We start from the raw sequence: 20892 nt of genomic DNA, 5'->3' as shown, positions 1-20892 counted from the left end.
ACGGACCTTTGTTGGCAAGGAGATGTCTCTTCTTTTTAAGATGCTGTCTATAGTGGTTTATAGCTTTTCCTAAATCAATAAATGCTGTCAGAGGCTAGTGGGAGGTGGTGTTCAACAACATCTGGAGTGCCATGAGTTACAAATCTCTGGTAGAGCTTATAGGCTTCCGCTGTGTGTCAATATATGCTGGAAAAAATGGGAACGTTCCCCTCTGCACTCTGTCAATGTGAGTTTGGGGATGAGTGATCATTCATGCCACCTCTCCCTCATGTCATTTGCAGTTTGATGCCACCAAGCTTGACCCTGACATTTATTGCTCCATATCAATCTCTTATCTCATTAACTCTGTCTTCAAGCCATTACCAAGTATGGTGGCTGACGTGATAACCCCCAAAGAGCACAGCTCATTCAGTTCCTTGATTAACCAGGAAGACATGATCATGACTTGAATGAAGGTGGCAGAAAACATGGGGTGAATTTGAACAAACACAAGAGCCCATATATGAGCTTACTCTGGCTGTGTACACACTATACCTTTAAAGCACATCCAAAGCACTCTCCTCCTTTCAACGAATTATGGGCAGTGTAGTTTGCAAAGGAATGCTGGGAATTAGAACTCCCTTATGAGTAAACTACAGTTCCCAGAAGTCCTTGAGGGGTGTGTGTGATTCAAACAATATAGTAGGGTATAGTTGCTTCCTCTGTGGCAGTGGCAGTTAGCAAAGAAACAATACTCACCATTCGTATCCATGCAGTGCTATTCAGTGTGCCTTTCTTGGCCTACCCCATTCTGAGTAGTGGGATAGTGTGGACGATCCATCAGTGGCAAAGTGAGTCTTCTTTACTATTATAAAGCTGTCCACATCCTTCTTGGTTCAGCTGGGTCACCAGGAGGGCTTTTGCCCAGCTTAGGCTGTTAAAATAGCTGTTCACAGTTTCAGGGAAACGCAGATCTCACCATGGTGACACACATGGAGGTTACATTAAAACTGGATTACTATACTCTGTGGACCTTCCTTTGAAAAATATCCAGAAACTTCAGCTGGTTCAAAACTCAGCAGCTAAACCTTTGGTCACAGTCAGTTTTGAGGAGCATGTATATCCCCTTTTACATCACCTTCATTGTCTAATGGTCTATTTCCGGGCCCAGTCAAAGTTCTGCTTAGGACTTTAAAATCCTTTAACTGCTTAACGGATCCTAAGATCAAATCCTTTGACATAAACTTGCCTACTCTCTGCGATCAACCAGGGAGGTCCCTCTTGTTTCCTTCTGTAGAGAGAGATGGGGGTAGTCAGCTATTTTTTTACTCAAAGTAGACCCACTGAAATTAATGAAGTTAGGTCCATTAATTTCAATAGGTCCACTGTGCATTAAACTTAGCTGAATACCACCCAGCCTCAATTTCTGTCACTAATTTTGCAAAGCATCTCTTGTATATGTCTCTATTCAGAGAACATGACAGGGAGATTTGCCTGTCATTTTCCAATAAGCTCATGATTAGAAATCTCAGGCCTTGTCTCTTTTGCTATGTTGAAGGTCAGCTACAATGCAACAAAAGGAATTCACACCTGCCATATGATAAGGGACCAGCTATGAGACCTGCTATTATCCTTCCTTTCCCAGAACCCAAGCACTGTCCCAAGAATAATCAAAGTTATGCAATATCATCCATTTAATTGTTCCAGCCCTCAAACAAGCCAACAATGGCCAAAATGAACCCACTCGTGTCAAAATGGGTGTTACCAAAGTGTAAAAGTGGGTGTGGTCAATTTCATATTTTTTTTCAGAGCAAGGAAAACGTTCAGGGGATGACAAAAATAACCTTTTGGCTTCACAAAATCATAGTAGAAGACCCATGGGAGTGATCTGTTTCAATAATTCTTGGGTTGTATTCAACTAGGTTTAACTGAGAGAAGATCTGTTAAAAGTAATGAAACTAAATTAGCCATGTCCATTACTTTCAATGGGTCTGCTTTGAGTAAGACTAGCACTGGATACATTACTGTTTAAAAAATTATGAAATTTGGAGGGAGAGACCAAAAAAAAGACAACTTTTGGTATCACAGTGGGGTGTGAGAGCAATAACTGTCTGTGTGTGTGTGTGTATGAATGAAATACGTAAAAATTAAATGGACAAATGGACAAATTTGGAGGGTCTTGAACTTTTTAACGGGATCTGTGGGAGCAACAATAATTTTTACAAAAAAATATTTTCTAAAAAGTAACCATTTGGGGAGCTGGATGTGACCTCTCTTTGACCTAAAGTTTGCTGAAAGTAGGATGCTTCATACAGTTTTGGAGTTCTTTTCTGTGTCTCACCCCTCCTTCCCAAGGTCTTTCCTATATCCCAGAGCTGCATCTGCTGAAATGTGCTTTTTTACACAACAAAGGTATTATAGCCTTGTCCTCTTTTTCACCTGGGCCAACTAATTCTACTAGCTTAAATAGGCAGCCTCCAGTGTGAGGTATAGTTCCTTACTGGTATCTGTGAGGAGTGGTTTTACAGTGCTTCCAAAAGATACAGAGGCTCATGTTCTGGCAAGTCACTAGGGGAAGGGAGTTCCCCACTGAGACAGCTGCTGAGAATACGATTTATTGTCTGAACTTGGCAGAAGCGTGATAGATGCAAGATCGTACTTGGTTCATCTTACAGATCATAACTGTAGCCCTGTTCACACATCTATGTCGATTTCCTGATAATGCATAAGGCTGGGGTTCCTAAATTGTGGTGGTCCACAAACTTCATGCAGGTGGCTTGCAGTATACCCATGTTAAATATTCATTGTGATGTTTAACTCCATTTTATTGCTTCATTTATTTTTTTATATTGCATGTTCTTGAGTAACAATTCGAATTATATGGAAGTGCAAATAGTGAATACAATACAAGAAATAAAAGCGACAATAAAAGGACAATAAAAATCAGACAGCATCACACATTACAATTGCTACAACAAACAGAAAAATCACTTAGTGGTCCGGCAAGACCATCAGCAATTTTCAAGTGGGGGGAGGGGACTTTGGGAAAGGACCACTGAAATAGGATATTCATGTGAAAGAGAACAGAGCTGCTTTAATGCATTGCACATGATGCCTACTGATATGCTTTCTTGTATGCAACTCTTAAAGAGCAGAGTCCTTGCCCCCCCTTTTTCATCCAGTCACCCTAATCATGGTCTTGTGCAGTGCCTTTTTGCTAGAAAAAAAGTGCCAATAATCACCAGGTTCATGGCAATCTGCATGGACGTAGCTGTGCGGGGGGGGGGGAGGGTAACTGCCCCCACCAATCAAGTAAATAAATAAAAAATATTTATCTGACCAATTACCTCATAGAGAACTCAGTCCTGCCCCCCTAACATAAAGCCTGCCCCCCCAAAAATAAATACTGGCTACGCCCATGGTGATCCGCCACTCTTTTCACAGGTGAACCACTGTGTGTGCGTGGGACCATGGAAGCCACATCTATCCCCCACCCCTGCGCTCTAGGCTTCTTTTTCCGTCCTTCCATGCCCACCTAAAGCTCTGGGCCCCACCTACTGCCACAGCTTAAAATGGTGGGAAGGCAATATGTAAGCGTGAGTCAGGTGCCTGTATTGGGGACACCTCCCAAGCCCTGCCCTGTTGCAGCCATCGAAAGAAAAAATTGTGCTGGTACCACATACAGTCATACCTTGGGTTACAGGCGCTTCAGGTTACATTTTTTGGGGTTACGGACCACCAAAACTCGGAAGTACCAGAACGGGTTACTTCTGGGTTTCGGCGGTCAAGCATGCGCAGAAGCGCTAGATTGCGCTTTGCGCATGTGCATGTGCGCAGCTGTGGGCTGTGAACGCTGCGGGTTGCGAACGTGCATCCTGCACAGATCACGTTTGCAACCCGAGCGTCCACTGCACTATTGAAGACCACCTGGAAAAAAGCTCTGATTTTGTGTCATAGCTCCTCAAAACGTAATGTTTACACTTTCCCACTGTGAAGAATGGTCAAGTCATCAATCTACCTCCCTGGCCAGCAACTCATTTTAGCAGGTTCCTTTTTTAATTGAGCAAAGCTGAAGGACCAAAAAAGGATGGCCTAGAAGGTCACATCCCATTCCCCTATCACAGAGCTATCCAATGAGTCACTGAAGACAGAATGCTAAGACTCCTCTGGCTTCAACAGGTGAAGCAATTCTCCATCATGCCAGGGAGCACTTCACCTGTTACTTTTCAGTCTGTCATGCATGAGTCCTGCTAGGAAAAAATAGAGGTACAATTCCCAGAGTCCCCCTGGGAAGTGGGACTGATTGTTAAACCACTTTGGGAATTGTAGCTCTGTGAGGGGAATGGGGTCTGCTAATAACTCTCAGCACCCTAGTTCCCAGGATTATTTGGGGAAAGCTATGACGCGGGTGGCGCTGTGGTCTAAACCACAGAGCCTAGGGCTTGCTGATCAGAAGGTTGGCGGTTTGAATCCCCACGACAGGGTGAGCTCTTGTCGCTTGGTCCCTGCTCCTGCCAACCTAGCAGTTTGAAAGCACGTCAAAGTGCAAGTAGATAAATATATACCACTCCGGCGGGAAGGTAAATGGCGTTTCCGTGCGCTGCTCTGGTTCGCCAGAAGTGACTTAGTCATGCTGGCCACATGACCTGTCTGTGGACAAATGCCAGCTCCTCAGCCTATAGAGCGAGATGAGCGCCGCAACCCCAAAGTCGTCCACGACTGGACCTAACGGTCAGGGGTACCTTTACCTTTTTGATTGTTAAACCGGTACAGTAATACTTTACATATATGTTTTTGTTATGGCCATAGTTACTCCAGATTTAACCGCCTTTCATCAAGGTTATTGCTCTTACCATTATCCAGATACCTTTTTATTGACCTCACAATCAGGGTGATAGAAAGATTGGAGTTTTAGCCCATTGATCCCCATACAGGTTGACTGCTGCATAATAAGATCACACCCTTGAACTCTGCATTATGATGCCATGTTATTGTGCCATACATAGTTCTCTCCATCAGCCTGGCTGGGACCAACTGCCATTTGACTCCTCCCGTCCCAGAACTGTCTTTCCACTGGGGCCATTATGTAACAATTTACGCATTTATTTATTTACTGTACTTTACTTGTTTAACCTACTGTCTTTCTGCTGGTGCCCTTCAGGTGGTCTGTCATTCAAAATAATGACATACAATCTAATAGATGGGATTCAAAAAGAAAAAGGGTCAGGAGGGAAGAGGATAATAAGCAAATTCAGGTACCAACTCTTCTTCTTACTTATTTTCCTCTTCCCATCTCTTTTATTCTAGTTCTAATATATTTTCCACCATTATGGCAGATCATTCATTCTGTTCTTGGCACAATGTTTTGGGGTATTTGAAGGGGGCAATACTAAATAGCCTCCTCCTAACTTCTAATAAGATGTGTCTACAGCATGCACTGAAACAGGAGTAAACAAAACAAACTTGTTTTTAAGGAGTAAATTTATCTGTGTTGATTCATGTAATGGCATATTGTACTGGTTTTAAAATCAAGGGATGGGCCTCAAGCTTCAATGAGGTTTGAGTGCCAGATGGCGATTGCTATGATAAGTGGTTTTAAACTCTATAAAATCCCTAGACTTGGTTCAACTTAAGCCCTCCTTCAGATTAAATCACCCAGACTATAAGGGGTTCGAAGCTTTGTGAAATAGTCCCAATTTATGTATAGCACCATCTCTCTCTGTACTCTGTCTCTGCACAGAGAACAAGTCCCTGCCCCAAGCAGCTTACAAGTAAAAAAATTGATACAGGTTAGGGAACAGAGAAAGAAGAAGAAAATGAAGGCTGTAGTTAAAATTGTAGGATTTTTTTTTTCAATTTTTCATGTATTTAGGCTTAAACTCCCTAAGAAAGGAGGCCTCATCAGCAAATACAGTTGGTTCTTACTTCTGACATAGGATTGCAGATAAAAGTGGGCCTGGAGATGAAGGATCCTTCAGCAAAGGAGGATGTTTCCTAATCTGTCCAGACATGATTTAGGGCAGGCATAGGCAAATTCTGCCCTTCAGATGTTTTGGGACTACAACTCCCATCATCCCTAGCTAACAGGACCAGTGGTCAGGGATGATGGGAGTTGTAGTCCCAAAATATCTGGAGGGCCAAGTTTGCCTATGCCTGATTTCTGCACTTAATTCCCTTTTAGGGCCACTATGCTCCGTGTGAGCTCTCCTCATCCACATCCAGAATAGAGAAGGCATCCTTTTCCCCCCCAATTTCTTCTCGCGCTTCATTATCATGTTTGCCTTTTAACATATCATCCCCCTTCTGTCGCCGTCGTCATGTTATTTTTATTATTATGTATGACAGTCATGCCATGACCCGGCTGTCGTCGCCCGCTTCTGCTGTTTCGTGCGGCGAGCGGTCGGCGCGAGCCTCTCAGGCGCAGATTCCCCTCAGCGGGGACAAGGCCGCGCGCCGCCGCCGCCTTGACCTCAACCGCCACGTTTCCCCGTCCTGGCGAGGCGGAGCCGCCTCAGCTCGGGCCCGCCCGCCGCTCCACCCGAAGGCGGAGCTTCTCCGCCCGCCGCTTTCTCTTGTCCTCGTAGCCGGGTTACATGGCAAGTAGCCGCGGCGGGAGCAGGGCTTCTGTCGTTGGCGCCCAGACCCTTCCGCCAAGGCCCGGCGGCGGAGCTCCGAGGCTTCTCTCTCCTTTCTCCATGAGCCTGGGCAGCCCCGTGAGTTGCGGGAAAGCGGCGGGCGGTGGGTCCGGCATGGGAGGCGGAGGGCCGAGAGCAGCGGCGGCGGCGGCGAGGCTCGGGCCGCAGGGCGAGCGGTCTCGCTCCCGCCGCCGCCACTGCACAAAGGCGCTTTGTTCTGGCGCCTCTCGCGCGCCCTGCCGGGGCCTCTGCCCTGCGAGGGAAGCCCGGCCAGGCCTTCCGCAGTGCGGCGGAGCCTCCCCGGCGGCCGGCGCTCCGTGCCCAGGGAGGACCGGAGAGTTGAGGGTGGGAAAGAGAGAAGAGAAACCCTGGGGCCGGTTCGTGGCGGCCCTTCCCGCCTCTGAGAAGCGGGGTGAAGGAGGAGGCGGCGGCTTCGGGGAAAGGGCAAAAGCCCCGCCGTCTCCCGTTTCCTCGCCCCAAGCCCGGGACAATGGAGGCCGTGCTTCGGGGGCGGCGGGCGGTCCCGCGTGGCGGCCATTCACCAGGCCTCTCGCAGCCCCCCGATCCCAGGCACGCGCTGCTTTTTGTTACTCGCGGGGAAGCCCGGCAGAGTTCGGCGGGACTTTCTCCCTCGGCCCCCGTGTTCTTGCTCGAGGGGAGGCGGTGGGCGGGTTTCCGAGGACGCGAAGGCCCGGGTGGCATTGAGCAGTAGATCCCCGCAAAGGGGCCTCTCTCTCCTCCTGGGATCCGCGATCATAACCCTCCAGCGGGGGTTTAACGCGCGAACGGATCTTACTTCCGTGTAAAAAAAAAAAAAAAAAAAGCCGCATAGGGTTGCGTTGTGAAATCTGGCGACCCTGGGCATGCTTTGCTTGGGAATGGGCGAGGCTTACTTCCGAGTAAACACTGCCTGGCCGACCTTTTGTTGTTGGTTTTTAAAGTGGACAGAAAAGGGGTTTTCTGATCACCACGAGGGCGGATCAGTGACGCGTTCGCGGATTTCTTCATCTGTGGAGTGGGAAGGATGCGTTGGGCGGGTGTCGCCTGACGTGGAAGTCTCCGTTGCGAAACAAAATTTTCTGCCCAAAAGGGGCCTGTCCCCGTCTGCTCTTTTCCCCCTTCCCCCGGTGGCCACCAGGCACTGCGGCACTTGCGGCTTCCCTCTCGCCCTTAGGACACTCTTCATTCATTTCCCGGCCTCCATTCTCCTGCTCTGCGCCTTTAAAAGCAACTGCTGCAGTGTTTCTTTTCATCCAGAGGAACTAGAGAACCCGACTGCCCCCTTTCCCTTTTATCTTACGGGCACTTGCCTCCTCTATTTAAAAACTGCCCCAGGAAAGCAGCAACTTGTGGTGTGCAAATCAGTTGCGTTATAATAACGACGGAGGTTTTAAGGGGGGCCCTGCGGTTGAATGGAACTGTGGATTTTTTTCAGAACCTTTTCTTTCTCTCGTTCCCCCGCATCACCCCTTTTCCCTTTGTGGCAACTGAAAGACATCTGAATGTAGATTTTTCTGTGAGTGGCATCCAAGACCTTGTTTAAAGTATCAGGCCCACCCAATTAGTAGAGGGCAATAGTTGTGTGTAACAGTGACATGGAGGAGGAAAATATCCATTGTGGCAAAGAGGCTGTGGCAGAAGGATTGTTAAGAGACAAAATAATTGCAGGCAAGTGAACTTTTTTTACCAGTGGTTTTCCAGGATTGCTACATGCAGGAGCTGTTCTGGTTCCTTGTCTCCTATTGGGAGGGCCCAGGATCACTTTCCAGTTTGTGTGGTTCAGTCAGAAGGAGCCCTGTATATAGCTTTTCTCTAGAAAGCACATGGAGGCATGAGAGTAGGTCCTACTAAGCTCTGTTGGAAGTCTCTTTTTGAAGAAAATTATATTCTTTAATTTACAAGTAACTGCAGGATACTGTTATGCATTTTTACTCAGAAGTATGTCCCAGCAATGGAACTTAGAAGCATGCACAAATGATTGTAGGCTAAATGAAAGAAAATGAGCCTGCATTGGGCCATACCAGAGGGGCCCATAATCTCAGATTAACTATTGAAACTTCATGGTGATAGTGCTGAAGGCAGTTTGGGGTGGCTAAAATCACTTGCCTTTAATCCAGGTTAATTACTGTACTTAATTATTTTCTAGAATAGAAAATGAAAAGGTAGTGGGTTATATCAACATTCAAGCAGAAGTAGTAATTTCTATTATGTGCTACCATCTACTTTTTGTGAACTGTCTTATTTGCTGGTTGGTGGGGGTCTTTCCCCTCAGCAGTTCATTCTTGTAAAAACAGCAATAACTTTGGGAAGCAAATCAAGACAAGGATTAAACAGTATACAATTTTTAAAGGAGTGGTTTATTTAATGATGTGAATTACTGATCCCTTGTTTCTGGTGAGAAAGTGCTGTGTCTTCATATATTCATTTTGAGCATATGTAAGTTAACAATTTCGGAATGTGTGGAGACTCGGTGGGAGGTTTGAGGAAAAAGAGCTGCAGTTTCATGAGTTCTTATGATGACTCACTCCCTACAGTGTGCAACGTGGCTGAGATAAAAAAGAATCCACATAAGCACTTGTATAGTTACATATATGGAGATTGGACTTCTATCCCCTTGTATAACAGCTTTCTTTTAACACTTGCAGATTCTTACTTGTAATAAAAATAGGAGTTGCTATTATGACCTGATCATCAGTGAGTTGTGTAACTGTCATTACAAAATGCTAGCCTTGCTAGGAGCTCTTATTGTGAAATTGACAAAAAATAGTGTAATGCACAATGGTGATCAGTGGAATGCAATATTCCTTGTAAAGGTAGGCTAGTATATTCTTTTTTAATGGGTATCTGTTTGAAAGGGTTATGTTGCCAACAGTATTGAGGTAGCCGTCTCCGTGCATGTGTTGCCACTAACAGAAAATCTATATTCAGAACCTAAATAACTGTACATTATTTTCTATGTAACTCATAGTTCTCTGGTAAACCAGGAACACTGTTGTGGGGCTGGTAGTTGGGTTCTGCATAATATTCCTATTATTCTAAAAAAGCCCAGCTAAGTAATTTTTGCTCCTTGAATACAATAAGGTACGATTACAGTGATCCGGGGGAAAAGACTCACTTGCCTTTTCCTTCTGTTTCAATCATGACATCATGTAAAATTATTTTTCCTTCAGCACTTGTTGCACTACCGATGTTTTGTTGAGGGCCAGCTAGATGTGGAATAGAAGATTCTAATTCAGCTTCTAATTCTTGGCTTGGTGGCAAAACTTTCTGGGTGGCCCTTAAGCAAGTTAGTTTTTCAGCCTATTGTGCCTCTAAAGGTTATTGTAGGTGTAAATGAGGTGAAAATGGCAAAGCCCTACAGAAATGATTAATACTCTTACTTCCTGTAGAGTACTCTCCCCTCCTCTGTCATTTCAAGGAAGGCAGCTGTGACTGATCCTAAAACTTAGGGCTGATACTGATGTGTCATAAGAAGCTCTTGGCAATTTTGAATATTTGCATGTGGAAGATCCAGAAAGCTACTTTGAATATTTCATTATTATTATTATTATTATTGGTACTAATAATATGAATGGGCAGAAAAGTGTGCCTAATGAGTTAATTTTAATAGCATTGCTTTCTGTTTGAAGCATGCAACTGTGACTCAGAAGTGCCATTTTGATTTTCTGCCCTGTGGTCTTCTGACAAAGCACCATTCTGTATTTAATAGTTTAAATTTCAGCCACGACTTGAAAGATGACGAGCTCTAAGATTGTAGCCATAATTGCTTAACTGCTATGGGAAGCTGGGTGAAAAGCTGAGAGCTGAAGCCTTAAGTTGTCACAAGCCTAAACCAAACGAATCATGGGTAGTTCTACAGAACTACAAGCCAATATCTTACTGGGCTCCTTTGGTTTTTCTGTTGGATTATCTGCAAAGCAATGGAAACAGGAATCAAGTTGTTTGTAAGCTAGGGACATGTTTCATCTTTATTATGAAAAAGTTGTAGCAAATATTACCTTTCCTTCCAACACTGAGTGATCAGTTTTACTCTCGGTGATAGTTTGAACAAATTCTCATGCTAGAAGCTACAGACTGTTGAGAGACGGTTTCTCTTCTGTTGCCAAAAACAATTTCAGCATTTCACTCTTGAGATAATTAAACATTTCTCTAAGTCTGCTATCCTCAGATGTATTTCTTCAAAGCACAGTCATACCTCGGGTTAAATATGCTTCCCCGTTGAGCGTTTTCAGGTTACGCTCTGTGGCGACAAGGAAGTAACGGAACGCATTACTTCCGGGTTTCGCCGCATGCGCAGACACTCAAAATGATGTAATGCATGGAAGTGGCAAACCCCGACCCGTGCACATGCAGATGCGCAGTCGCGGGTTGTGTTCTACTCAGGATGCGAATGGGGCTCCGGAACAGATCCCGTTCGCATCCAGAGGTACCACTGTAATTTTGTAGGCCTCAAATGGACGTCAGTGAGATCATTTCAAAATATGTACTTTGAGGACTGTAGCTGGATGCAGAAACTCTGGAGAAATAGGCACCTACTTGATAATACTGAAACACAATTTAAAGATTTCCAAAATAATACCATTTTTATATAAAGTGATTTCACTGGTTGAAGTAACATCATCAAGCTAGGCTGTGAGAAGCTGTGTGTCTAACCTGAAAGGTTGATATACCTTAAAGTAGGGGCAGCCTTACTGCTCCCAAGAGATTTCTGTGGCCCCTCAAATTTATCACTAAAAAAAATATATGTTTAAAACTGGTACTTTTGGTGTCCCACTGTGATGTCACAATGCCAAAAAAAACCTTTGTGGCTCCATATTTTTTTTAAAAATATGTTAACTTTTAAAAATATTTTTTGTTTTTTTACTGGCTATTCCCATAGGTTCCCAGCTGTGATGTTAATTTTTGTGTGGCCTCCCCCCACCCCAGCTTCCAAAATATGACCATTTTTACACTTTGGCCATGCACACTTCAACATACACAGAGGTTTGACCATGGGTCATTCTGGTCCTCAGCTCAAGGACATTTAGTCACCCCTGGCTTAAATGGTGAACTTATTTGTGTAAGAGGATAGTGGGGGGAGGGGTTAATATTTCACTCAAGCACAACCCACTTAGTTTGAAATTTAGTAAAATAAATAAAAGTTCTTTCTAGCCACAGCAATACTTCCAAGTAATATGGCCTCTTCACATTAAATAGCTTATAGTTACTGTACTTTATCTCAATATTCATATTTCCTGCAAGCTTCTGCCACCATATAGCAGCACTATAAATATCATAAACGGTGTAAAATTTGCTCCATTCTAGGGTGAGACCACATAGATGTTTTAACCAAGATTCTATATTTTATGTTGGATACATCATAAAGCATATGGATACATAACTTAATGAATCAACAACAAATTGAAGAATTTGAATTTTTTTGCTTCTTGTACCCCATGTTTGGCCCGTATGGGCAGGGGTAGCTTTACCTTTACCTTACCCCATGTTTAGTTTTTCAGATTTATTTCCAGACTTTATTTTCAAGTATGAAATGCTCCTCCATAGAGGCACAAGTTTCCTTTAAGTACATGCACCACTTTGGTAGTTCAATAGCTTTTCTTAAACTTCCCTTTCAAAAACACACACCAGTGAGCTGAAGCCTCAACTCTAAGCTCTTACCAGATACAGTGGTACCTCCGGTTGTGGACGGGAACCGTTCTGGAGCTCCGGTTGGATCCCGAGGTTTTCACAACCAGAGGTGCTTGTTCTGTGCGTGCGCGCGGCGCAGTAGAGCGCTTCTGTGCATGCGTGCATGACGATAACCCAGAAGAATACTTCCGGGTTTGTTGCGTGCGTATCCCGAAGGATACATAACGAGAGGTGCGCGTAAGTAGAGATACCACTGTAGTTGAATATCAACTTGCTTGTAAAGAAGAAATTTGAGAACTTTACCAACTAAGAGCCTCTCTTTACTGTGTGTGGGGTGGAGAATTCTTGATGAACCAGAAGCAACTTGTTCATAAGGAGATGAGCCTTGCTTCTGGTTTCTCCAGTAGATCAAAAGATTCGTAATGCCTAGTTCTGCCCCTGTATTTTACATTCTGGTGCACAGCAAGCAATTATGAAAGAGTGCACTGTTAAACACTCTTTGTTTGAAAAGCATGTATGGTTTGGGAGTGCTGATATATGGCTTTTCTTTTTCTTTCTTTTTCTTCAGGTTTTCACAGAACAAGATGGATGGTAGCTTTGATTGTGATTGTGGTGAGCTGGAGCCACCTGATCATTAACTAACAGCCTCTTTTGTAAGCTGCCTCTTCCTTGACAAACTAAACAAAAGAAAAGAAGAAAGGAAGAGGAGAGAAAAGTGCTTATTTAACACCATAGAATGAAGCTGCTCAGGACCAGTCCAACACTGAATGTATCTGCACTGTGAGGAGGATGTTAATAGAAGCCTATTACGTGCATATTTATTCACATTTTCGTTAAATGCAGTTTAGCACAGTAGAGTGGAGTCTATAGTATGTCACTTCATTCCGTTTGATTTCCTTGTATTTCCTTTTAATGTCTGCGGATATGCTGCACCTTCCTTGAACTATGAATGCTGCAACCTCTCTATCTTTGCTCAAGTTCTAATTATAACGGGGATACAACAGGCCTGATTGGCAATGCAATGAGAGCGTCAGAAAACTATCGTGCATTCAACCTGAAGTTTTTCTTCTCCTTTTCTGCAAGACCCTTCATATACCAGTGGAAGCATCTGTACATGTTTGCAGAAGCTTAGTAGTTTTAAAAGGAAAAAAACAACACAAAAGAATTTCCACATAATGGCAGAGAAGTTTGAAAGCCTAATGAACATTCATGGTTTTGATGTAGGTTCTCGGTATATGGACTTGAAACCTCTGGGCTGTGGTGGCAATGGCTTAGTTTTTTCTGCTGTCGATAATGACTGTGACAAACGAGTGGCTGTCAAAAAAATTGTCCTGACAGATCCTCAGAGCGTTAAACATGCTCTGCGTGAGATCAAAATTATTAGAAGACTTGACCATGATAACATTGTCAAGGTGTTTGAAATCCTTGGTCCCAACGGAAGTCAACTGACAGATGATGTAGGCTCTCTTACAGAACTGAACTGTGTTTACATTGTTCAAGAATACATGGAGACAGATCTGGCTAACCTGCTAGAGCAGGGGCCATTACTGGAAGAACATGCCAGACTCTTCATGTACCAGCTGCTACGTGGGCTCAAATATATTCACTCTGCAAACGTTCTGCACAGAGATCTCAAGCCAGCTAACCTGTTCATTAATACTGAAGATTTGGTGCTGAAAATTGGTGACTTTGGCCTTGCACGGATCATGGATCCTCATTATTCTCACAAGGTACGTAAAGATGGGCAATACAATACAGGCATAAAATAAGAAACAAAAGATCCATCAGAATAAAACCAAAGTAAAAGCCAGCAGCACCTTGGTGGTGCCAAAGATCTACAAATTTCCTACAAAGGAGCTGCTTGGAGAGGTTTACAAAGGCCTTTCAAACCTCTCCATGCTGCTCTTTGGCCTTCCAGAGTTGAGAGGTGAAAATGAAATCACCCCAAATATGTTGCCCCGAGCTCCTTGGAGGAAGGGCAGGCTACAAATGTGATAAATCAAATGCAAGTAAAATTTCTCTTTCTGTAGGGCCATCTTTCCGAAGGATTGGTTACTAAATGGTACAGATCACCTCGCCTCTTGCTATCGCCCAACAACTATACTAAAGCCATTGATATGTGGGCTGCAGGTTGCATCTTTGCTGAAATGCTCACAGGAAAAACTCTCTTTGCAGGTTGGTGGAGAAGGATGGGTGCAAACCTGTCATTTTAAGTATAAGACCTCTGTGCGTTATATTGATGTAGCCAGTAAAACTTCAGTTTGGAAAAGCAAAGAGCTTATTGGAATCAAAGTGGCCAATGCTTTTAATCCATTCATGAATGTTAGTGCCTAGAGGTGTGACATATTAACAGCTGTTTTGAAATCCATAGCAATTCCGTCTTGGAACATTTTAATAGCAAATAATTATATATCAACATGACCAATAGGTGAGTTGGTACCTGTTCGATGCTACAGATTGAGAAATGTACAGAAAATGATGCAGATCTTTTTCATGATTTCATGTATTGTTTGAACTAATGACTGACAAGGAAATGTTGGAAAGGAATGGGGTGTTACAGGGTGGTGTTTCTGTTTGCTTTGGGGGCATTTTAATTTGGAAAATGATAACTCACCACTAAGGTAGAGGAACCTGTTTTAAAGTCAAGAGTTAAACCTAATGGCCAACTAGAGTCTGTAACTAATTAATGGCAGGAAGAGGTAACTCTGATAGCTTTTTCTGGAGTTTGCATGGGAAACGTCTATTAACTCTTTCCAAGGGTAGGAAATGAGAGTCCTGTAAGTAGAGGCTGCAACAAAATGTTCCAGTTTGGGGTGTTGCTGTTCAGGATTCCAGGCATTCCACTGCTTCTTGCCCCCAAGTCAGTCAGCTATAGTTCTGTGGCGACTGAGCATGTTCAGCCCCCATTGGGCTGTTACTTAAGCCTCCCCCCCCCCTCCAATGTATGTTGTACTACTTCTATACTTGGTATTCTTCTATGCCTGTGATGTGTGTGGGTACTGCTACTTTGACTACCTAACTAACTACACTCTCCCTCTGAAGCCTGGATTTAGTACATAGAGCATTATAAGGAATTTCTTAGCTGTGTTGATGAATAAATGGGTGTCTGGAACAGGGCTGATGTGCTTTTTGTCTTAACATTTAGGTGCCCATGAACTTGAACAGATGCAGCTGATTTTAGAATCAATTCCTGTTGTGCATGAGGAAGATCGTCAGGAACTTCTTAGTGTAATCCCAGTTTACATTAAAAATGATATGACTGAGCCACACAAACCTTTAACTCAGCTCCTCCCAGGCATTAGCCCTGAAGGTAATTTGGCTTCTTTCCTCTCCCCCTTCTTTTTGTCATCAGAGAGCTGGTTTGGCAAGAGCAGCATCTACATTTCAGGCCGTTAGTGCATGCCATGGACACTGCCTTCCGTACATGTTGGGGGCAAGACAATCTCTGGTGAATTGTGGATTGAGTTGTTTTTGTGTGTCTTATTATACCAGTTTCTGAGTCCTCTTGGGAAAGGGTTGTGTTCTGTGGGAATATCATTTTTCCCCTTGAGCTGTCTGATTTGCTGAGTTAAACAGAAACTCAGTATTCCGTGGAGAATCAGACCAGGCAGTTCAAGGCTGAGAGCTTAGTTCCCTAGTGAATTGCACTGGTTGGGGAAAAATGTATAATCATGGTGGGTAGTAGAAACCGTTGATGGCTGTTACTGTGGACACTATGTATTTTGTCCAAACAAGTCCACAAAGTGTATAATCTTAAGAAGCTTTTCTTGTGTTCCCTCTTGGGGAAGTACTAGTGATTTGTGCCCTAAAAGAGACAAAAGAGCTGTCCTTCATAAAGTTTACCTATGTAGCTGCTAGGATCTAACTCTTTGTTTTCATATTGAACCAGGTGCAAGTAGCTACAGTATTGACAAGCCTGGCATATTTACACCCACCCCACTTATTTCTGTTGTCTCTATCAGATTCATTGCTGCTTGTAGAAGTGAGCTAAAAACACTACAGTGCTTTCTTTTTGCAATCGTACAAATCATATAGTCTTCTACAAGCAGCAGAGTGGAGCAAATGAGGTTCCACAATGAGAGAAAGGCTGTAAAAAATAAGAAAACATCCTTGCTTCTGCATAGTACTGGCACTCTAATCATTTTTTCTGGCTACTAAATATTTGGTTCTAGTGCTCAGAAAATTGAAATAAGTAAGACCTGTCCACAAATAATGTAAGGATTGTTTTTGCATTTCATACTTTATCTTACTAGAGAATGATTAAAAAACAAACAAACAGCCAGCTATTCATTTTCCCCTCTTTAGCACTGGACTTCCTGGAACAAATACTGACGTTTAGTCCCATGGATCGATTGACAGCAGAAGAAGCTTTGTCCCATCCTTATATGAGTATTTACTCTTTTCCAACTGATGAGCCCATTTCAAGCCATCCTTTCCACATTGAGGACGAGGTGGACGATATTCTGCTCATGGACGAAAGTCACAGCCACATCTATAATTGGGAAAGGTAAACAGCTTCAAAATCATTCTGTTTGCATGTTGCAACTGTGCCTGAAACACCAGTTGATTTCTTCTTTTAACAGTGATGGAATGCTGTGAGGTGGGAGAAGCATTTCCATGACGAGGAGGAAAGGGATCTTGGAGCATAAATTCTTCTCATTTTCCCCCCGCCCCCATAAATTAGATTAGAATTTTCTCCATTCTAATTATTATAATTAATTGCTACCATTTGCATGGTGTCCCAAACCACCTACCCCATTAGCTTCAGCTGACCAGCTAAGGGGATAAAAGTCCACGTGCACTGGGTGTTCTCTAGCTAGTTTTGCAACAGAATGATGGAATCTTGTACATTCCAATGCAAAATATGTATTGGGAAAATAATGTGACTTTCCAGAATAGTGGCATCTTTGTTAATGTACTTCCCCAAATACGTTGACTTCCATTTTATAACCAATATGTGAATACCCCAATGGGGAGGAAACCTTGCTGTGAGCATTTAGTAAAATTAACATTGTACTCACTGAAGCATCACAAATTCTTTATCATAAGAGTTTGCACTTTATAACTCTGATTGATGACACCTGCCAATATTTGGAACCATTATCTAAATGTGTAATTTTGAAACAGTTCTCAAACTGTTGCAGTTTCAGGTTAAAGCTAAATGCAGCAGTTAGAACAAAAAAACCATTTTTTAAAATATGATTGTTGGGAGTCAAGGTTCCTCTTCTCCCTTCTGCTAAGAAATCTGCAACTGAAATAGGACACTGAAATGTTAACATCACCTTAAATGAAGATGCAGTCCTTTCGCAAATTGTATGCTAAGGAATGAGTTCTGCTGTCACTGAGAAAAGCTTCAAAATTAAAGCTCTCTGAAGAGTGTGGGAAGTTGCCAGTTGACTTGCCATACCATTGAGTCTAAAATGAGTGGCTATTCATAGTTTTCATTGCTGTTATCTGTCTTGACTCTTCTGCACTATGTAAGCAAGTGGATGCCTGTAATTTACTAACATAAGCCGTTAATATTACAGATATCATGACAGTCAATTTTCAGACCATGACTGGCCTAGTCATAACAATTTTGAAGCTGATGAAGTTCAGCGTGATCCAAAGGCTCTTTCTGATGGGACTGATGAGGAAGAAGTACAAGTAGACCCTCGCAAATATTTGGATGGCGATCGTGAAAAGTATCTAGAGGATCCAGCGTTTGATACCCACTTTTCCATTGAGCCTTGCTGGCAGTATCCAGATCATCATGAAAACAAGTACTGCGATCTGGAATGTAGCCACACTTGTAATTACAAAATGAGGTCCTCTTCATACCTAGATAATTTGGTCTGGAGAGAGAGTGAAGTGAACCATTACTATGAGCCCAAGCTTATCATAGATCTTTCTAACTGGAAGGAGCAGAGCAAAGAGAAGTCAGATAAGAAAGGCAAGTCAAAATGTGAAAGGAATGGATTGGTGAAAGCTCAGATAGCTCTTGAGGAAGCCTCGCAGCTTGCAGAAAAAGAGAAGGAGAAGAATCAAGGGTTTGATTTTGATTCATTTATTGCAGGAACTATTCAGCTTAGTTTGCAGCACGAGTCAACTGATATTGACAAATTAAATGACTTGAATAGCTCAGTGTCCCACCTAGAGTCGAAAGGCATATCCAAGTCAGTAAGCAGAGAGAAGCAGGAAAAAGGAATGGCCAACTTGGCCCAATTGGAAGCTCTTTACCAAAATTCATGGGATGGGCAGCTCGTAAATGGTGGGGAGGAATGTTTCCTCATAGACCAGTTTTGTTGCGAAGTCAGAAAGGATGAGCAGATTGAGAAGGAGAATCCATACACCAGTTACCTGGACAGGTTTTTTAGCAAGAAGGAAGATGCTGAGATGCTAGAAACTGAGCCAGTAGAAGATGGGAAGCTTGGGGAGAAAGAGAGAGAGGGGAGCTTTTTAAGCAATAGTGGGGAATTTCTCTTTAACAAGCACCTTGAAGCGATAGGTATTCCTCAGTTTCACAGCCCCGTTGGGTCACCACTTAAATCCATACAGGCCACGCTAACGCCGTCTGCTATGAAATCATCTCCTCAGATTCCCCACAAAACATACAGCAGCATTCTGAAACACCTAAACTAAACGGCAGACATTTCTTTTTGTATTCATGAAATGTGTGTTCTTTTTTATTGTAAGTAATTTTTTTACTTGAAATCAGATAATGTTAACTTTGGTATGAATTTCCTTAGTTTTCTGTTTACCATTGTTTTTACAATCCAGAATTACTTTATTTACATGACAATTCTTTTTTTAAAAAACTGGCATGTCATTTGCACACAAAGGTAAAGAACAGAGCAAAACAATGCACATTGCAGGAGGAAACAAGAAGAAAATGCACTAAACCAAGTAGAAACACTCTTCAGTTTAAACAGTTCATGCTTTGCAGAGGAAAAATAAGAATCTTGCCTTGAAAATTACACAGTGAGACTATACATATTTGCATGAAAATATCTATTTTTCCCTGAAACATTTTCATTCATATGTATTTTAGAATTTTTCATACTGTACACATTTCTTAGACACATGATACCAGCAGCAACTGAAAAATAAATGCAGAATTTGGTACGCATGTGTTATCTACCTCAAGGTAACAGCAGTATGTGGCAAAACATTAACCACCCATAGTGCTTTTCATAATGCACTTCTATTTAGCCAACATTATTGTAGTAGGTGGTATGGAGAAATCATTCAATATTTATAAATATTCTGGTATGCCTTCTTTATAGTGGAAATGTTAATATGCAGCGTTTTATTTATTTTAGCAAATTATATTTTCTGTCATGATAGAAAGTAAAAAAAAAAAATTGAACTTGCTTTACAGATAAAGTTCTTGTTAGCACTGTGGTTTATTGCCTACATAGCTGAAATAGAGATGAAATAACATCCCCTTATTCTGAGGTGATCCATATGAGTTTTTAAAGAGATTTCACTTCAAGTAAGGCACTCACTGTGTATAGGAATTTGCAATTTGGAGGTGCTTGATCTCTCTACAAAGAAATTAGGAATTGTTTTATTATAAAATGCTCCTAGAAGTCTTAATTGTGTTAATTTTTTAAAAACATTTTTTGTAATGTTAGTTGTGTGCATGGAAGCAATTAAGGTACAACATTACTGTAGGTTGAAAGTTCTATATGGCCAGACATTTTGTTTTTACTGTATGTTTTTACTGAATGATGCCCTTTGTCTCATCCCCAAAGCAAGCATGAGTATAATTAGGTTAAATGTAGCATGTAGCATCTCGGTCTTCTGACAGTTTGTTTTGCCTTCTGGGTTTTTGTTGTTTTTGTTTTTGGGAAACTATGTATCATTGGCACCCCTGTTTTAAAGAGAAACAAATAAAAACATGGCCAGCAAAAATTATTCTTTTGTCTTGACATGGGAGTGCTTCAGATAGCCTTGAGTAATTGCAAGACATGAGCCTTAATCAGTTTCAAGCTTGTTCCCAGGTCTAGGAAATGACAATTGTGGCAGGGTAAGGAATTAAAATGGAAACATTTCCCCCTTGTGTGTGCTGTTTTTCATACAAAGCATTTCAGGCAAAGCATGCCATTTCCAGCATTGTCTGAAGGAGGAGAAAGCTCTGACCTTTCTACCTGTGACTCTTTCATTCTAATCTTAAACAAAAAAAAAAAAAATGATGGTATATTCAAAATTGGGATAGCTGTGTAATGCATAGCCACCTGCATTGCAAAAGCAAAATAACTGGAGACTTGTTTCATACAAGTAAAAAGTTATCCATCTTGCCATTACTTCATCTTTTATATTCAACGTGCTTGTGAAGTTGCATGGATTTTTCTCCAAAGCATCAGTGCAGGGAGCGGGTGTCCACCTTTTACAGCTATAATGAAACAGATTGATTGAAGGTACAGAGTTGTAAAACCTGTTAACATTTCCCTAAGGTATTTATGTAATGATTTTCCTTTCTAGTTTGTGTCTGATCAAGACGTTAGTAAAAGCAGACGATTTTTTATTTTTGGGGGGTCCGTGCTAACACTGTATTTACTGATTCGTTCCAGTTAATGCTAAAGTGCTTGGCCCATGCCATGAGAATGCATGTGACATATTATTGGCTTTGGTGTGTGAAGTGTGCAGTTTCCTGGTCCTCGACATA

General features: G+C 42.4%; 1 protein-coding gene across 4 annotated transcripts in view; it reads left to right on the top strand.

The window, feature by feature from the left end:
- MAPK6 (mitogen-activated protein kinase 6) overlaps positions 1 to 20141 on the top strand; it is a 35122-nt gene extending 14981 nt beyond the window's left edge. Inside the window, exons 1-6 of one of the 4 annotated variants that reach the window (XM_081838931.1) lie at positions 4965 to 5065; positions 12811 to 13972; positions 14273 to 14417; positions 15388 to 15552; positions 16548 to 16749; positions 17771 to 20141. In XM_081838931.1, the coding sequence (XP_081695057.1) occupies positions 13418 to 13972; positions 14273 to 14417; positions 15388 to 15552; positions 16548 to 16749; positions 17771 to 18863 (2160 nt within the window). In that variant the 5' untranslated portion in view covers positions 4965 to 5065; positions 12811 to 13417 and the 3' untranslated portion in view covers positions 18864 to 20141. Of the gene's footprint in view, positions 1 to 4964; positions 5066 to 5093; positions 5235 to 6405; positions 6693 to 12810; positions 13973 to 14272; positions 14418 to 15387; positions 15553 to 16547; positions 16750 to 17770 lie in introns of those variants that run through there. The other 3 variants (XM_081838929.1, XM_081838928.1, XM_081838930.1) reach the window with 3 other exon arrangements.
- Positions 20142 to 20892: the final 751 nt, after the last annotated feature.

This window comes from Podarcis erhardii (assembly GCF_964252035.2).
Source record: "Podarcis erhardii genome assembly, chromosome: 14".
NCBI classification, from domain to species: domain Eukaryota; kingdom Metazoa; phylum Chordata; class Lepidosauria; order Squamata; family Lacertidae; genus Podarcis; species Podarcis erhardii.
Note: the sequence above shows the minus strand (reverse complement) of the source record. Positions and strands in the feature narration are given on the sequence as shown.